This window comes from Podarcis liolepis (genome assembly GCF_965112155.1).
Source record: "Podarcis liolepis genome assembly, chromosome: 10".
NCBI lineage: Eukaryota > Metazoa > Chordata > Lepidosauria > Squamata > Lacertidae > Podarcis > Podarcis liolepis.
The window spans coordinates 58,276,284-58,292,691 of record NC_139562.1 but is presented as its reverse complement, the minus strand read 5'-3'; the positions used below and the strand labels follow the sequence as shown (position 1 = coordinate 58,292,691).

The 16,408-nt window shown below is 44.1% G+C and overlaps 1 protein-coding gene across 3 annotated transcripts in view; it reads right to left on the bottom strand.

Moving 5' to 3' along the window:
- Positions 1-16,408, bottom strand: part of LOC310687917 (uncharacterized protein) — a 69,155-nt gene that overhangs the window by 6,131 nt on the left and 46,616 nt on the right. For 2 of the 3 annotated variants that reach the window (XM_083463874.1, XM_083463875.1), the window contains exon 4: positions 10,507-10,561. In XM_083463874.1, the coding sequence (XP_083320000.1) occupies positions 10,507-10,561 (55 nt within the window). Of the gene's footprint in view, positions 1-9,209; positions 9,717-10,506; positions 10,562-16,408 lie in introns of those variants that run through there. The other variant, XM_083463876.1, reaches the window with a different exon arrangement.

Genomic DNA, 16,408 nt, shown 5'->3' with positions numbered 1-16,408 from the left:
CTGCAAAAGCACACAAAGAGAAGGTACAGGGCAATTTGTGGGTGAATTCGAATAAGTTTTACTCAGTCAACTCAGTGAAATTAATGAACATTGAAGCCTTTTCCCTAGGTATTATAGGTGAAGAGTTTCCAAGAGAAGATAAAATACTTTTTATGTATGCAACAACGGCAGCGAGAAGGCTACTAGCTCAAGGATGGAAGGAAGAAGAAATGCCAACAAAAGAATGACAGATGAAACTGATGGAGTACGTGGAAATGGCAAAACTGACGGGGAGGATCCGAAACCGGGAAGATCAAGTATTTTCCAAAGACGAGTAAATTTGTCATTTACTTAAAAGACCACTGTAAACAGTTAAAGTCTTTGGCAGGGATATAAAGACACTTGTAATGTGGAATTGTTTTAATGGTAATTATGGTTATACAATAGGTAAAGGTAAAGGGACCCCCTGACCATTAGGTCCAGTCGTGACCGACTCTGGGCTTGCGGCGCTCATCTCGCTTTACTGGCCAAGGGAGCCGGCATACAGCTTCCGGGTCATATGGCCAGCATGACTAAGCCACTTCTGGCGAACCAGAGCAGCGCACAGAAACACCGTTTACCTTCCTGCCGGAGCGGTCCCTATTTATCTACTTGCACTTTATGTGCTTTCGAACTGCTAGGTGGGCAGGAGCAGGGACCGAGCAATGGGAACTCATCCCGTCACGGGGATTTGAACTGCCAACCTTCTGATCAGCAAGTCCTAGGCTCTGTGGTTTAACCCACAGCGCCACCTGCGTACCCTTATCTAACAATAGTTAGATAAGGGTAAAAGATGCAGTAAATTTAATCTTAAAGATGGAACCCATGGAAGGAGAGAAGGAGGTCTAAGGGTTCGAAAGAACTCTGTATTTTAATGTTTGAAATCGCTATGTTTTATATATATAATTTTTTTAAAAAAAAAAACTTAATAAAAATTACACACACACAAATATATATATATAGATACACACACTAGTAAAAGCTATGGTTTTCCCAGTGGTGATGTGTGGAAGTGAGAGCTGGACCATAAAGAAAGCTGATCGCCGAAGAATGGATGCTTTTGAATTATGGTGCTGGAGGAGACTCTTGAGAGTCCCATGGACTGCAAGAAGATCAAACCTCTCCATTCTGAAGGAAATCAGCCCTGAGTGCTCACTGGAAGGACAGATCCTGAAGCTGAGGCTCCAAAACTTTGGCCACTTCATGAGAAGAGAAGACTCCCTGGAAAAGACCCTGATGTTGGGAAAGATGGAGGGCACAAGGAGAAGGGGATGACAGAGGATGAGATGGTTGGATGGTGTTCTTGAAGCTACCAGCATGAGTTTGATCAAACTGCGGGAGGCAGTGGAGGACAGAAGTGCCTGGCGTGCTCTGGTCCATGGGGTCACGAAGATTCGGACACGACTAAACGACTAAACAACAACAACAGATACACACACACACATATATGAGAAATTAATGAACATTACCAAGATAGGTCCATTAGTTTCAGTGGGTCGACTCTTGAGTAAAACTTAGTTGAGTCCCGCCCTGTGTGAACAAGCTCAAAACTGCATGCAGAATTATGGGACGTAAACAGCAGGAGCAACTGGGATCTACTGATGCTGGATTTTTTCTGTCTTAGATCCCCTAAACTGCTAATACAAAGACCATAAGAAGTTCCCCATTTAAAGGCTTATGCTGAATGCTCTTACTATGCCTGTGCTGTGTTTCCTTGAGCCAGTTACCTCTGCCCTGTGTTCATAGTGGGCTCGTAGAAATCAAAATATAAAAATAAAAATACCCCGCACATATAAAGACATAATAAAACGTCAAACATTAAAAACCACCCAATGCAGGGCTGCCTTCATATGTCTTCTAAAAATTGTGTAGTTCTTTATCTCCTTGACATCTGAAGGGAGGGTGTTCCACAGTCAAGAAAACCTTCTGCTTTGTTCCCTATAAATTCACTTCTTGCACACATACACACACAACACATATGCAGCTGGTTGGCAGAGCCAAACAAATCTGCCGAGAAAAGCTGTTTTTAAAAATGAATGAATGAATAAATAATGTTTGTAGACGTATTCCAAGCAGCGATGAATTCTATTTAGCCTCTAAGGAGAAGAGAATTTTGGTCACACCTATTTTATGAAGCAACAAAGAAAAAACAGACTGTGTCGGTTCAAAAGCCCCAGAGAAAGATTTTAGGCTTTCTGTGTAATGTTGAAAAATGGGAGCAATTAGGGATTACACTTAACCCCAAGTACATATCATTTTAGACTGCTGGTTTGTTTTGTTTCCAGGCAAGCCCTGGAACAAATGAAATTGCCATTAGGGTCAAGGGAGGACTGTTCCTGCCGACCTGCTTTTCCCTTAGACAACTCCTCTCAGTTCAGCTTTGCATTGATCCTTTTCGTTGACTCTTCCAGAAAGTACCGTATTTTTTGCACCATAACACTCACTTTTTTCCTCCTAAAAAGTAAGGGGAAATGTCTGTGCGTGTTATGGAGGGAATGCCTACGGGTGGCATGCCTACAGATTTTCCTCCTCTAAAAACTACGTGCGTGTTATGGTCGGGTGCGTGTTATAGAGCGAAAAATACGGTACTTTCTTTTCCTTCTCGTGTTTAGCTTTCAACCTACATTCTCTGGGAGTGTAACAAATGCTCCTCTTTACCCACACAATCCCTCAGGTCTACGCTTCTCAAAGTGTGAAGTACACTTCCCTATGCAGTCGCCTTGGCTTCAGGTCACTTCAAACGTTGAGCGAGAGCCTCCTGTACATAGCTGTCAACTTACAGATTTGAAAATAAGGGACCAGCAGCCTCAAAAATAAGGGATCAGCAGCCAAAATAAGGGATTTTGGCTTAGCTTATACAGAAATCCGCCACTGATGGAGCCAGGCTGCTTTGGCTGCCACTGACTGTGTTTTGCAGGGGATTGGACTAGATGATCCTAAGGATCTACAACTCCCACCAAAGAAGAGGGGCAGACAAAACTGATGAACAGCGTTGAGATGGCAAAGCTTACAGGCAGAATTAGGAACCAGGAAGAGGACCTCTTTAATAAAGAATGGGGAGAGTTTATAATTTAGTTGAAAAGCTATTGTAAAGAGTTACATACATTGGTAGGATTGACAGAAAACTTGTAGTAAAAATTTGAACTACAGTGGTGCCTCGCAAGACGAAAATAATTCGTTCCGCGAGTCTTTTCGTCTTGCGATGTTTTTCATCTTGCGAAGCACGGTCTGTTGCAACTGCGCCTCTTCAAGCGGCTTTAAAAAAAAGCGCAAGACGTTTTCGTCTTGCGAAGCAAGCCCATAGGGAAATTCGTCTAGCGAAGCAACGCAAAACCGAAAAACCCTTTCGTCTAGCGAGTTTTTCGTCTTGCGAGGCATTCGTCTTGCGGGGCACCACTGTATGGATGGACAAATGATTGTTAAAAATAGAGTTATGAAAGGGATGCAGAGGGGGAAATCACTACATTAAGATGCTGCACTGGTTGGAGGGGATGCTAAGCAGCACGTTGGGGCTGCCGTCATCCTGGCGCGAGGAATTCCATCGGCCCTTCCCCACCCGAGAGGGAGGGAGGGAGAGAGACTCTCATGCTACCCGCGAGCCCAGCATGAGGCGGTTGCAGCGCTGCAGCAGCCACTAAAGCGCCGCCCTTCTGCATCCCTCCCCATCCCCTCCTCTTCCTCCTCCCTCAGGCTGCCTCCTCAGCCGCTGCCGCCACCTCCAGCTTCCTCTGGCAGTGGCGGAAGTCTCACAAGACCCCTGGACCCTGGGCAGGAAAGTACGTGCTTCAATGCGTAGCGTATAAATGGCATATGTAAAAATGGAAGCCCATCACAGCAGTCAGAATGCATTTGTGTTCAGATTCCCTGCCAAACTCTTGCCTGTCGAGACTTGAAACCTTTCCAGTTGTATCTGTGCATATCTGTGATGACGGCAGCTGTCTGAAAATGGGATATCAAAAGTTGGTTCTTGTAGTCAGCATTCTTTCCCCCTGCAAATAGGTTTAAAGGATTTGTGACTGCATTCGGCACGATGGCTTTCCTGTGACTGATTCTCTCTGATGGCTTTTTAAAGCTGTCTCTCTGAAACAGACATTTTGATCTTAAAACTGACTGAAGTTATATGTGCTTTCCCTTCAAAGAATTGCTTTTCTTTTTTAAAAAAAATGTGGGTGGTATATACACGCCCAATGGCTTTTATGTGGGCACTGTTAAAAGACATTTAAACCCTTTTTAATGAATAGTGGAATCATATGTGAGGGAAGAGTTTTAAATTTTGGGGAGCAGGTGCTTTCAAACATCACCAAGGTGTCGCAGGTTCCTGTCAATGCTAGGTGTCAAAACACTAAGCTGGACAAATTGGGTTGTGGAAGAGGGGATCATAGTCACAGGCCCCTTCTCACAGACCTGACTTGGCCATGCTGGTAATTTCCAGATTCGATTACTGCAATGCAACCCTTCCAAGTGTCTCTATTTTCCAGGACCAATCCCAGATTTAGTTGTCCCGGTTTCTGATTTGATCCCGGAATGCCCTTCTTTTCTTGAGGGGATCGTATTTTTATCAGAGGAACGTTGGAGGGTATGGAGTTATGTGCTCTATATCCTTGAAGACGACTCAGAAACTTCAGCTGGTCAAAAATGGAGCAACCAGATTACTGGGGTTCCATTTAAAATTTACATAAACCCTTGTTTTGAAATTGCTGCACCGGGACTGTCCTTGTAAAATAGGGACACTTGGAGGGTCTGTAGCATGTGAAGTAGCCGTAAGAGAATAATGTAAGAACCAATCCTCACTTGGGAGGAACAGATAACTCCTAGGAGTCATATGAGAAGACAGTTGAACAAATTCATCATCAGGGTATCTAAAATTCTGTAGCAAGGAAAGCCCACAACTTTTGTTTGAGCAATGAAAAGAAACAGCAAATCTTTGAAGGGAGAGTACCTATAACTTGGGTCACTTCTAAGGTCAAAAGGTGTGTGGTTTGGATGCCAATGCCATTTTGAATCATTACAGTGGACCAAAATGTGACTTGGGTGTGGCTTGCCCGGTTTTTGGCATGACAGGCCTAAATTCACAAATTACACTATCTATTTAGCAATGACAATTTTTTTGGTTCCTAAAAATTCCCAGGCAGTGCCAGGCACTCCCTGGCTACTATTATATCAACTAATTCCAGCCTATTAAACACAGAGAAAGTTGTTGCAGTGACAGCAGGATTGTGATTGGCAAGGCTGGAACAAGCATCATATTATCTCTTTTCACAGAGACAAGCTCTCTTGACCCAGTGGTTTTTTCAAAGAGGGCTCAAAGTTGTTGAGCTTTTTTTAGGATTTACCTCAGGAAATGATAAACTAATAAACTGCCACAGGGGCTGGATTAAACTGACTGGAGGGCCGGATTAGGCGCCCGAAACGGACTTTGGACATGCCTCTGTATGCTTTCTTCTTCTTGCAAAGATTTACTCCTTGCTGTCTGCCTCTTGTCATGTTTCTCTGCCTGGCTGGGACAAAAAGAGCAACCAAGAGCCTTAGAACAAGCACCCCCTGAGAATCTCTGCTTCTCTTTGACTTTAACCCTAGTCTAACCAATTCTTTCTAACTGTCTAATAATATGCCTCTGGTACTGCCTAGCTGTAGCACAGATACACATGGAAAAACTATGACTTATCACAGCGCATGCCACATTCAATGAAAATCTTGACCTATTATTTCTTGGGGCAAGCAGAAAAGTGAACATCAGGTTCATCGCAGAAATAGCAAGCAGGCAACTATTTAAAATAAAAATGGATTGCCTATCCCAGCATCATCATTAATCGGGATCAAATATATATGTATCTCAAAGGGCAAAATCCCCCACCCCTGATTTTCTCCCTTTTTAAAAAAGAATAGCAGTGTTTGTTTTTATCACAGGATATTTCAGAGATGTTTTTATGTTTAAGTGGCAAACATTACTCTTTGCAACGATTTGAACAAGTTGGCTGGCAGATTCCATGGTAAAGATTTCCATGGACCCTTTAGCATTATTTAGCTCTGATATGAGGAAATGGAGAGGGATGCTAATGCAATGCAGCTTTGCAATAATCAGGGCAGGGCTGTGGTTTCCGGCAGTTCCTCCCTTGTCCTCTCACAGCTTTTAGCTGCCAATAATTATTTTAAATTATACTGTAGTCAAAGTGCCTTGTCAGCCAGAGTGCAGGGATACTCTACTGTTAACTGCCACCCACAGGTTATTGTTTCCTCGTCACAGCTTCTCGGAATCACAGAAAATAGATGAGAACTGTTATGTACTGTTTAGTTCAATCTCTATTAACCGAGACAGGATTCACTAGAGCTGCCACTAAACAGGGTGGGGGATGGAAATGTTTAGTAACGAATATCCTGAATTTGGATTAGATGTCTCTGTCTCCGTTAGAAGCTTAGTTTATAACCATTTAAAGATCATCATTTGCAACGGCACTTATTAGGAATAAGCATATTAGATTGTGCCTGCTCACTGTTCTTTCCCAAGTAGCTATTCCAGGTGAAGCATATGGTAATTTTCAGTCGGTATAGCACAATGGCTTTTGGCGTGGACTGGTTCTCTCTCTCTCCACCCTAATTTCTACCGTCAGATATCGGAGGAAACGAACCTGCCCTAGAGCAGTGAAGTAGCATGGGGGAAGCATAGGGGCAGTTGCCCCGGGCACAAACTGGTTAGGGAGCACAACATTTCAACACCTGATGCTGACTCAATACAGCTGCATGCTTCCGTCGCTGGGCTCCGTTGAAAACAGCTTCTCTGTGCGAACCAGGAAGTGACCTCTCCAGACAACGGAACGACTCTTCTTATTTCTGCAGCTGTGATCTCCTGGGTGACGCAGACGCCGTTAGGCAGTTTAATGCGCATGCATAATCTGTCCGTTTCCCTGCCTCTGCACAGCCCAGGTCACTGGCAACCCACGCTACACCACTGCCCTAGAGTAAAAGGTTTGGAATAGACTGCCTGTGGGACCCCTTCCAAATCATTCTCTGTGGTAGGCGTGTCTCCCATTTCTACCTTAAGGACCACACTAGGAGTAACCAATGTGGTACCTGGCAGATGCTGCAGACTACATCTCCCATCACCTCTGATGGATAGTCCTATTAGCTGGATCTGATGGGAGCTGTATTCCAAAACTCTTGGGAGGGCAGCCTGTTGGCCAACTCACATGCCTCTGTGGAACTACATAAAGGGCATACCAGTCTCCATGGCACAGAACAGAGGCTGGAAGTTGTCAATGACTCCAGCTCCAACAATTGATTCACAGTTTTAGAAACAAGACCTAGCATTTACGCGGGGGTGGAAAGAGGCAAACAATCCATGTGTAGGAGGTTAAGATTATACCAAAGAGCGCCTTAATCGTTCTATTCTTATCCCTTGCAAAATACAGCACAAGTGGAGAGGGAGATGGGGGCAGGGTGGAAGAAAAGGGGGGTATTGCATTGAATTGTCACAATTGCCTTGTGGGGGAAGCCATTTTAGAATTATTTTTAAATCCGTGTAGAGGTCTCTTTCTTTTTTAAAAAAAATCTCTGTAGGAAGATACAGGATGCAGCTAGGTATTTTTTCCGCTTTTCTTAATTGCTCTCAACATTCATGCCTACCAGGAGGTGAATGAGTAACACAGGCTTTTGTTTTATTATCACTATTAAATAGAAATTCCCTGTCTTAAATATACAGCCTACTTACTTCCAGGAGTATTTGTTTTGGTGCTAGGACACATTGACAGGTGCCTTTTATCAAGGACCTGTGTTGGTGTTGTCTATACAGCACTGCATACCCTCCAACATTTCTCCAATGTAAAGAGAGGCATCTTATTTAATAATAATGATAATGATCATCATCACCCATCTGAGTAGGTTGCCCCAGCCATGCTGGGTGGCTTCCAACTTTTAAAAAACATAATACAACATGGTGCTGGAGGAGACTCTTGAGAGTCCCATGGACTGCAAGAAGATCAGACCTATCCATTCTTAAGGAAATCAGCCCTGAGTGCTCACTGGAAGGACAGATCCTGAAGCTGAGGCTCCAATACTTTGACCACCTCATGAGAAGAGAAGACTCCCTGGAAAAGACCCTGATGTTGGGAAAGATTGAGGGCAGAAGGAGAAGGGGACGACAGAGGACGAGATGGTTGGACAGTGTTCTCGAAGCTACCAGCATGAGTTTGACCAAACTGCGGGAGGCAGTGGAAGACAGGAGTGCCTGGCGTGCTCTGGTCCACGGGGTCACGAAGAGTCAGACACGACTAAACGACTAAACAACAATACAACATTCAACATTTAAAGAAATCCCTATACTGGGTTGCCTTCAGATGTCTTCTAAAGATTGTATAGTTACTTATCTCCTTGGCTCGAGGGTTGCATAACTCTACAGCCTCCAACATTTCTCCGATGAAAATAGAGATGTCCTAAGGAAAAGCGGGACATTCCAGGATCAAATCAGAAACCAGGACGGCTTCTGTAAATCTGGGGCTGTCCCTAGAAAGTAGGGATACTTGGAGGGTCTGGAATTGACTGGCAGCAGCTGTCCAGGATTTCAGGCAGGGATCTTCTCCACCTGTACCTGGAGAGACCAGGGATTGAATTGGGGACGTTTTGCATGCACAGGACATGATCTGCCACTGAGCTCTACCCAAAGAAGGCTCAGCTTTGGAATATATTAAACCACCACCAACATCCTGGCCTCCCTCCATGGAATTTAGGGTGGTCTGCATAATCACCCTGGGAGGTAGATGGGAAGGACCACCCTACTGCACCCTATGTTCTTGTGGGAATGTTGTGGACAACAGGAGAGGATATATTGATTAATATTATCCTTCCTAACTCGCACTAGCAAGTTTATTCAGATAGCACAGTGCGTTCCCCTATCACACAACAGGAAGCTGGTTGCAGACTCGTTAGAATCTCTTAAGATAATAAGCAATCCAATCTGGCTTGCCCAGATTGGAGTATGTTCCTGGTAAGACCCCTTTGATTCCCTCATAAAAGAATAAAGACACAACAGTCTTATTCATAAGCAGTGCTTTTTCTGGGGGTACGCAGGGATACGCATACCCCTAACATTTTGTGAATCTAAGTTTGGCCTCATTGAGGGGCAGTTTTTCCATATGAGTAGGAAAATGAGAGTGCCCCTAAGCATTGTTTTAAATAGAAAAAAAGCACTGTTCGTAAGTAACAACAAGAAGTTTTATTCACAATCAGGCAGAGCACAGTGATCCCTGAAGGCAGGCATAAGTCTTGATGTTATAAATTTGTACAAATAGGTTTACCCCATATAGGAGATAACCCACAGCCAGCAGTGCAGTCCAGGTGAAGCAGGAAGCAGAAAAAGGAGAAAGGGAAGATGGCTATGTGACTGGGCCTTTTACCAGGTCTGGAAAAGTCATGCTAGTCACATGCAAAGGAAGGATGCTCCAGCCAGGTGTAACAGGAAGTTCGACTGGCTGGACCAACATCTCCTACATGTCCACTCTAGCAAAACAGGTAATGTTGTACTTGACTGCTCCGGTGGATTACACCCCAAAGTTCCCACCTATGAGGATGCAGAATTAGGACCCCGTTTCAGATGTTGTAAGCAGGGACTCAGATCGAAAACACCTGGAGTTAATCATCACCATCATCTGCAGCTGCTAGGACTGGCCTTGTAAAAGCCACAGATCCTTCCGTTGTGAGGGTCCTCCCTGGAGGGCAGGCTAGAAATGTGTTAAATAAATAAAGGGAATTCTTCAAACCTCCACTTTATTTGCATAAGCAGCAAAGAATTCGCATAATATGCAAACAGGTTGGAGGTAGAGGGACTAGAAAATGGAAATTTCAGCAGATGCCACCTTTTTGCTTCAGGACGAAGCCATTCCCCAGGTTATCTGCAGAGATCAACCTCCCTCCGTTTAAATTAATGTGACATGTTTCGCCCACAACACTGATATAAACTATAAATTCCCTTAATGTCCCCCAGGACAGATGGACGCTTCAGGGTCAATTGGGTGACATGCTGTTATTCTGGCATTTCACGACATCATAGACCCTTGAGAGGAGCTACATCAAAATTTAGTCAGAGGCATTCTGCTTTATTCGCATGGGTAGAATGTGAAATACTGATTTTCACAGGATTAAATTGATTCCCCGACACTTTGGAAACCGAACGCAATCCCTAGAAAGGTCTTTATCAAACTATCCGAAACAATTTGCTTTTGGATTTGGACGAGGCGTAAGCAATGCCATTCCAAACAGTGACACCTAAAGAAAGTGACAGTAACTCGTCCCAGTCTGTAGGCGAGGATTATAATGTGATGGGTTCGCAGCAGACTGTCACTCAAAATGAAAATTATATTGGAAATGTTCTCAAGCATGCTGCTGCCTTGTGCATTGCTTTCCTTTCCTGAGGCAAGAAATAGTTGCATGCTCACTTTATGAGACGGGAACCGGCAGGTCATCTCAATATATCATGAAACCGTAAAATAAGCATCCTACCTTTTGTAGCTTTAGCAACTCCCTGAAAACATTGAAAAGTCCCGTTAATCAGCTCCTGAAATGAAAGCAAGAAAGGCATGTTAGCCATAACCATAGAACCCAGTCGGTAGCTTTAACATTAAATGAGACAGCCAACTCCTAGGCTCCGGAAGTTCATCACAGACAGTACAGAAAACATTCCCTCCATTAACTGCTTGTGTAAGAACAAGTACATCCAGGTACATTTTTTTCTTAAAAAATGTTTAGGGGTACTCTCATTTTCCTACTCATATTGAAATACATCTCCAGGGCTTTTTTTCAGGTGGAACTCTCTGGAACTCAGTTCCGGCACCTTTCAGGTGGACATCATTGCCATTCTATAAGAATGTTCACAGTGAGATTCGGCACCTCTTTTTCTGCAAAAATAGCACTGAATTCTACACCTACCTACCTACCTACCTACCTACACACACACACAAACACACGGGCTTCCTTTTTATTCCACATCCATGATGATTTGGGCTCTTGATGCTAGTGGGGCAGTCACATGTGATCTCACTTTCTAAATCAGACAGAGGCAAACTTGGCCCTCCAGATGTTTCGGGACTACAACTCCCATCATCCCTAGCTAACTGGACCAGTAGTCAGGGATGATGGGAGTTGTAGTCCCAAAACTTCTGGAGGGCCGAGTTTGCCTACGGCCGTTCTAAGTTATTTGTATCCGCAAAAGTTTTGAGGCAGTCACACTGCTTCATTTCCCAAAGAGCTAGTATTGGTGTGGTGGTTAAGAGTGTTTGACTTGGATCTTGGAGGTAAAGGTAAAGGGACCCCTGATCATTAGGTCCAGTCGTGACCGACTCTGGGGTTGTGGCGCTCATCTCACTTTACTGGCTGAGGGAGCCGGTGTACAGCTTCCGGCCCATGTGGCCAGCATGACTAAGCCGCTTCTGGTGAACCAGAGCAGCGCACGGAAACACTGTTTACCTTTCCGCCGGAGCGGTACCTATTTATCTACTTGCACTTTGACGTGCTTTTGAACTGCTAGGTTGGCAGGAGCAGGGACCGAGCAACAGTAGCTCACCCCGTCGCGGGGATTCGAACCGCCGACCTTCTGATCGGCAAGCCCTAGGCTCTGTGGTTTAACCCACAGTGCCACCAACGTCCCCTTTTATGATTATTACTTTGTTAAAATAAAATTAAAGAAGAAGAAAATAAGCAGACACTGTTCATTCCATGCTGCTATTTCCAAAACACGCCTTGCTGCTGCTGACGGCCTTGTACCTCGGCCAAACCTATGGGCATTTTCTGGGCCTTAAGGATCATTCTGCAGCAATCGGGGGGGGGGGGATTCCTCGTTCTGCAATTCTCACATTTAGAGGGCAAATGCACCCCCAAAAGCATCCAGAACGTGTATTAGGGGAAACAGAAGTCAAGCGCATGCTGGGCATCTATGCTAATGAGAGAGAGCAACAAAGACACAAGCGAGCATTTCACCACAGGCAATGCAAGGCATATCAAAAGGAAAGGAAATAAAAGAGCACAGCAGAGGACAGAGATGCTTGTGGAGGATAGTTGAAAATAGGAAAAGGCAATCAAAACAAGCAGCTAAGACGGCAACCGTACTTGTTCCCACCGTCTGAAAGCACCTCATATCAGCAATGAGAATAAAGAGCTAATTTATTGGACCTGTGTACAAAAAATGCCACAGTCTGATCAAACCATCCAGTGCTGATTATCAGGTAGGAGGGTTTCTGTGAAAGACCAGAGAGGTTATATGTGATGATTATAATTGTGTTCAAATCTGGTGGTTCCTTGTTTTCCACTTACATTTTGCAATCAAAAGGTAGCTGTTCCAGAAAAACGTACAAGCAAAACCGATTAACTGTGAGCGTTTCATATAGCAGGCCTCACAAGCTGACCTTTTTAAATTGTCAACTCTCATAATGCAGATTTCTTTGCTGCCAAATGAGCAAGTAATAAAATGCTGCCAGATTACATCATTCCTTCTCTTTCTGAATCTTGGGTGGTGAGCGACATTGCTTAGGAAGCTGAAACTACGTCACACATGCACAGGAGAGAAGCATTTAGCAGGATCGAGGGACCCCTAGATTCTTAAAAGTACAAAAACGTAAGAGAGGGAAAGTATTTAATCCCCATTTAATCTACCCTGTGCGGTAGGTTAGGCTGAGAGGCATTGATTTGACCAAGGTCAGCTTCATGGCTGAGTGGGGATTTGAACCCAGATCCAATGGGACACAGGTGGCGCTGTGGGTTAAACCACAGAGCCTAGGACTTTGCCGATCAGAAGGTCGGTGGTTCGAATCCCCACAACGGGGTGAGCTCCCGTTGTTCGGTCCCCGCTCCTGCCAACCTAGCAGTTCGAAAGCACGTCAAAGTGCAAGTAGATAAATAGGTACCACTCTGGCAGTACCTAGCTATCATAATTTGTGCATCTGTCAATAAATTTGTGAGCGAGTCCTTCATAGCCTGCGAACCTTCCACCCCATCGTAAGTTGATAATAATGCTACTTCTGGACTTTCGTTCAGTTGTAACCCAGTGATTTCTGTTATCGCCTTGAATACCCAGTTAGAGGTGGAGGGGTTATAACCATGCCAGTAGATGTGGGAACCAGGAGGGTATTGGTCTGCGACTGATATCATAAAGACCTTGAAACCTGCATGTGCATATTATATAGCCTTGTTCCCCTCACAACTGTCCTTCTTTGAAGAGAGAGGCTCCGAGGTGGAAGGTTTCTTAGATAACAGCTCTCACCTGCTAACTTCGCTATCTGAGGCAGGTGAGACCAATGAGAGCGAACAGAAGTGTTACGTGGGGAAACAGGACATTATATACAGAGGTTTTAAATAAAGGTGGGGTGAGCTGTGGCGTGGAATTCTGGAAATACTACTAATAATAATAATAATAATATCTTTATTGTCATTGCCCCCTTCAGGGACAACGAAATTACTTGCCTGCTCCATAAAAACACTAATTAAACAATACAGTATAATACAGCAAGGGAGATTAGATGACTTTCAAAGTCCGGGCTTCCCATTCAGGGCCGAGATCGCTCTGGAGAAGAAGCTGTTCTTAAGACGGCTCGTTCTTGTCTTCATCGTCCTGTATCTCCATCCCGACGGCAAGAGCTCGAAGAGACAGTGACCAGGATGCGATGGATCTTTTACTATGTCCAGTGCCTTCCTATGGCACCTTGTAGCATAAATCTGCTCTAAGGTGGAGAGTGGGCAGCCAACAATGCTCTCTGCTGCCTTAACAACCCTGCACAACCCCATCCTGTCCTGGGTAGTACAGCTTCTGTACCACACACATAAGCCATAAGTGAGCACGCTCTCAATGGCACAGTGATAGAAGGCAAGCAGCAGTTTCTGCGGAAGATGGTTTTTCCTTAGTATTCTCAAAAAGTACAGTCTCTGCTGCGCCTTCTTCACAAGCCCCCTTGTGTTGACACTCCAGGACAGATCCTCTTGTAATTCAATGCCCAAAAATCTGAACGTTGTTACCCTCTCCACACAGACCCCATCAATCAAAAGTGGCTGGACGTTGCTCTTCTGTCTCCTGAAGTCCACCACAAGCTCCTTTGTCTTCCTTCTATTTATGAGCAAGTTGTTAGCTCTGCACCACTCTGTCAACCGCTCCACCTCATCTCTATAATCTGTTTCACCCTCCCTTTCAGGGATGAGCCCAATCACAGTTGTGTCATCGGCAAATTTGACAACCCTATTACTAGGGTGAGTAGCGACACAATCGTACATGTAGAGAATATAAAGGAGCGGACTGGGTACGCATCCCTGTGGTGTTCCTGTGTTAGTCTTAAGCGTATTAGAGGTATAAGGGCCCAACCGAACCCTCTGGGGGCGGTCTGACAAAAAGTCCAATATCCACCCACAAAGTGATAACGGAAGCCCCAGATCTTCCAGTTTAGACATCAGACGTGGTAGAATGGTCTAAACTTTGAAATACATTTCAAAGTCTTGTGTAGCACACTTCAAGGCTGCTTCTTACTGCCATGGATGAGCAGAACAAGCCGGAATGGGTGACTTTGGACTTTTGCCGAAAACCATATTCACCCCCACCCCAAGTAATGGCTCATGGACCAGCAGCATCATTTGACCACACCATACTGTGAGTTTCCCCACTGCTATGCTACATTATTGGCTGCCACTGGTCAGGGCAAGGAAACGCGCAGCAGGGTCGTGTCATGTTACGGGGTTCAAGGAGAATGAGATATTTGTGGGATGTTTTCAGCAGCAGCCTCAAGTGACCCACTCTGTCTGATTCTGCTCATCAATGGCAGCTACTGTAGGTGCCTTTGGAAAATCACAGCAGCTCTGCGGCGTACTTTGTATGCAAAATGCAGGTTTACTCCCTGGCCTCTCCAGGTAGGGTTGAGAACAATCAAGAAGGACCACAGCCATCTTCAAAGAAGATGGTACTGAATTGGGTGAGCCAATAATCTGACTTGATACATGGCACCTTCCCATGCTTTCCATAAGATCTTGTTTGAACATTATACACTCTTTATACAACGGCATGAATCATGTCCCCAGACAGGTATTATTAGTATTAGTATATTAGTATTAGTATTTAAATTTGTATACCAACCTTCATCCATAAATCTCAGGGCAATTCACAACATAAAACTGCTGCTTACAAAGCAGACAGAATCTAATAATTGAGCCATTTTCTTCCCTAAACAAGGATCTAACCTGAGTATTAACTTGGGACTCAGCTATACAGCTGCAAAGATAACATTTTAAGTGTGTTTTCAGTGCATTCTACAAATGTGACACTAGATGGCGCTGGTGGGCTAACAACAAATTCCATATATATTTTAAAATCTTTTTTAAAAAGCATTTTCACAGTGTTTTTTTAATATATGTGTGTAGATTCAGCCTTGCAGAAACAACATCGCTCAACATTTTTACGTTTAAACTTCCAACAGGATGGGATTGTAGTCTGGTAACTACTGGGAAATAATTTATTTTAAAGCTGCTTAGCCCATCTTTGTAAACTCACTTGTGCGTTTTCTCCTTTTTTCTTTTTAATAAATTCTATTTTCTGCCATTGCTTCTGCAGCCCTGTATTTCAGATGACAGCTTTTGGCCTATTCCCCCCAGACTTCATTATTCTAAAAGGGAAAAGAGAAACATTTGCTTGCTTCTCCTTGGCATGCGCCGCGAAACGTGTGGGCCGAGCTGCGTTTGCAGACAAAGAGAACATACTTAAGCAAGGTAATTGAGCAGATCAGTACAATGATGATATTGGAAGATATTAAACCGGGAGGCTGACGTTACAGTATGTGCCTTTGTAAACAAAATTAGCGAGCTATTTAAAATGGCATCATTAACATAACTGTCAGGAAAAGGAAATTCTCAAGAGCTCAGAGCTTTTAAAAGCCCTGGCTGTAAAAATACTTAGGGTTTCTGTTGAAAGATGCTGTTTAAAATCAAGCAGGGGAGAACATAAAAAAACAACCCCCAAAACCCCAATAACTGGATGAGTAAGAATGATGAGACAAGGATGTTTTAAGGTTTTCCTGTCAAAACACTTGGGAAACAAACGAAGGCATGAATTATTATTTGGGGGGGGGGATCACTAAGAAAAGCATACAATCTGTGCTAAATACTCTCATTGGTTCCTTCTTCCAAAAGAATAACAATAGAAGATGGTTTTATCAAGGGATTTAGGGGAAATGATAGGAGCATCACAATACAAATGTAGATGGCTCTCCCCTCCTCTTCATTTAGGGATTTGAAAAATAAATTACTGTATGCACCTTTTCAGCATCTGTTCCTGAGCACGAGCCAACCTGTGCTTAATAATGATTATATAGGCTGAGACAACCTTATGTTGGGATTTCAATGAGACAGTTAGGGGTTGCCTCCAGGTTGTCAGTATTTC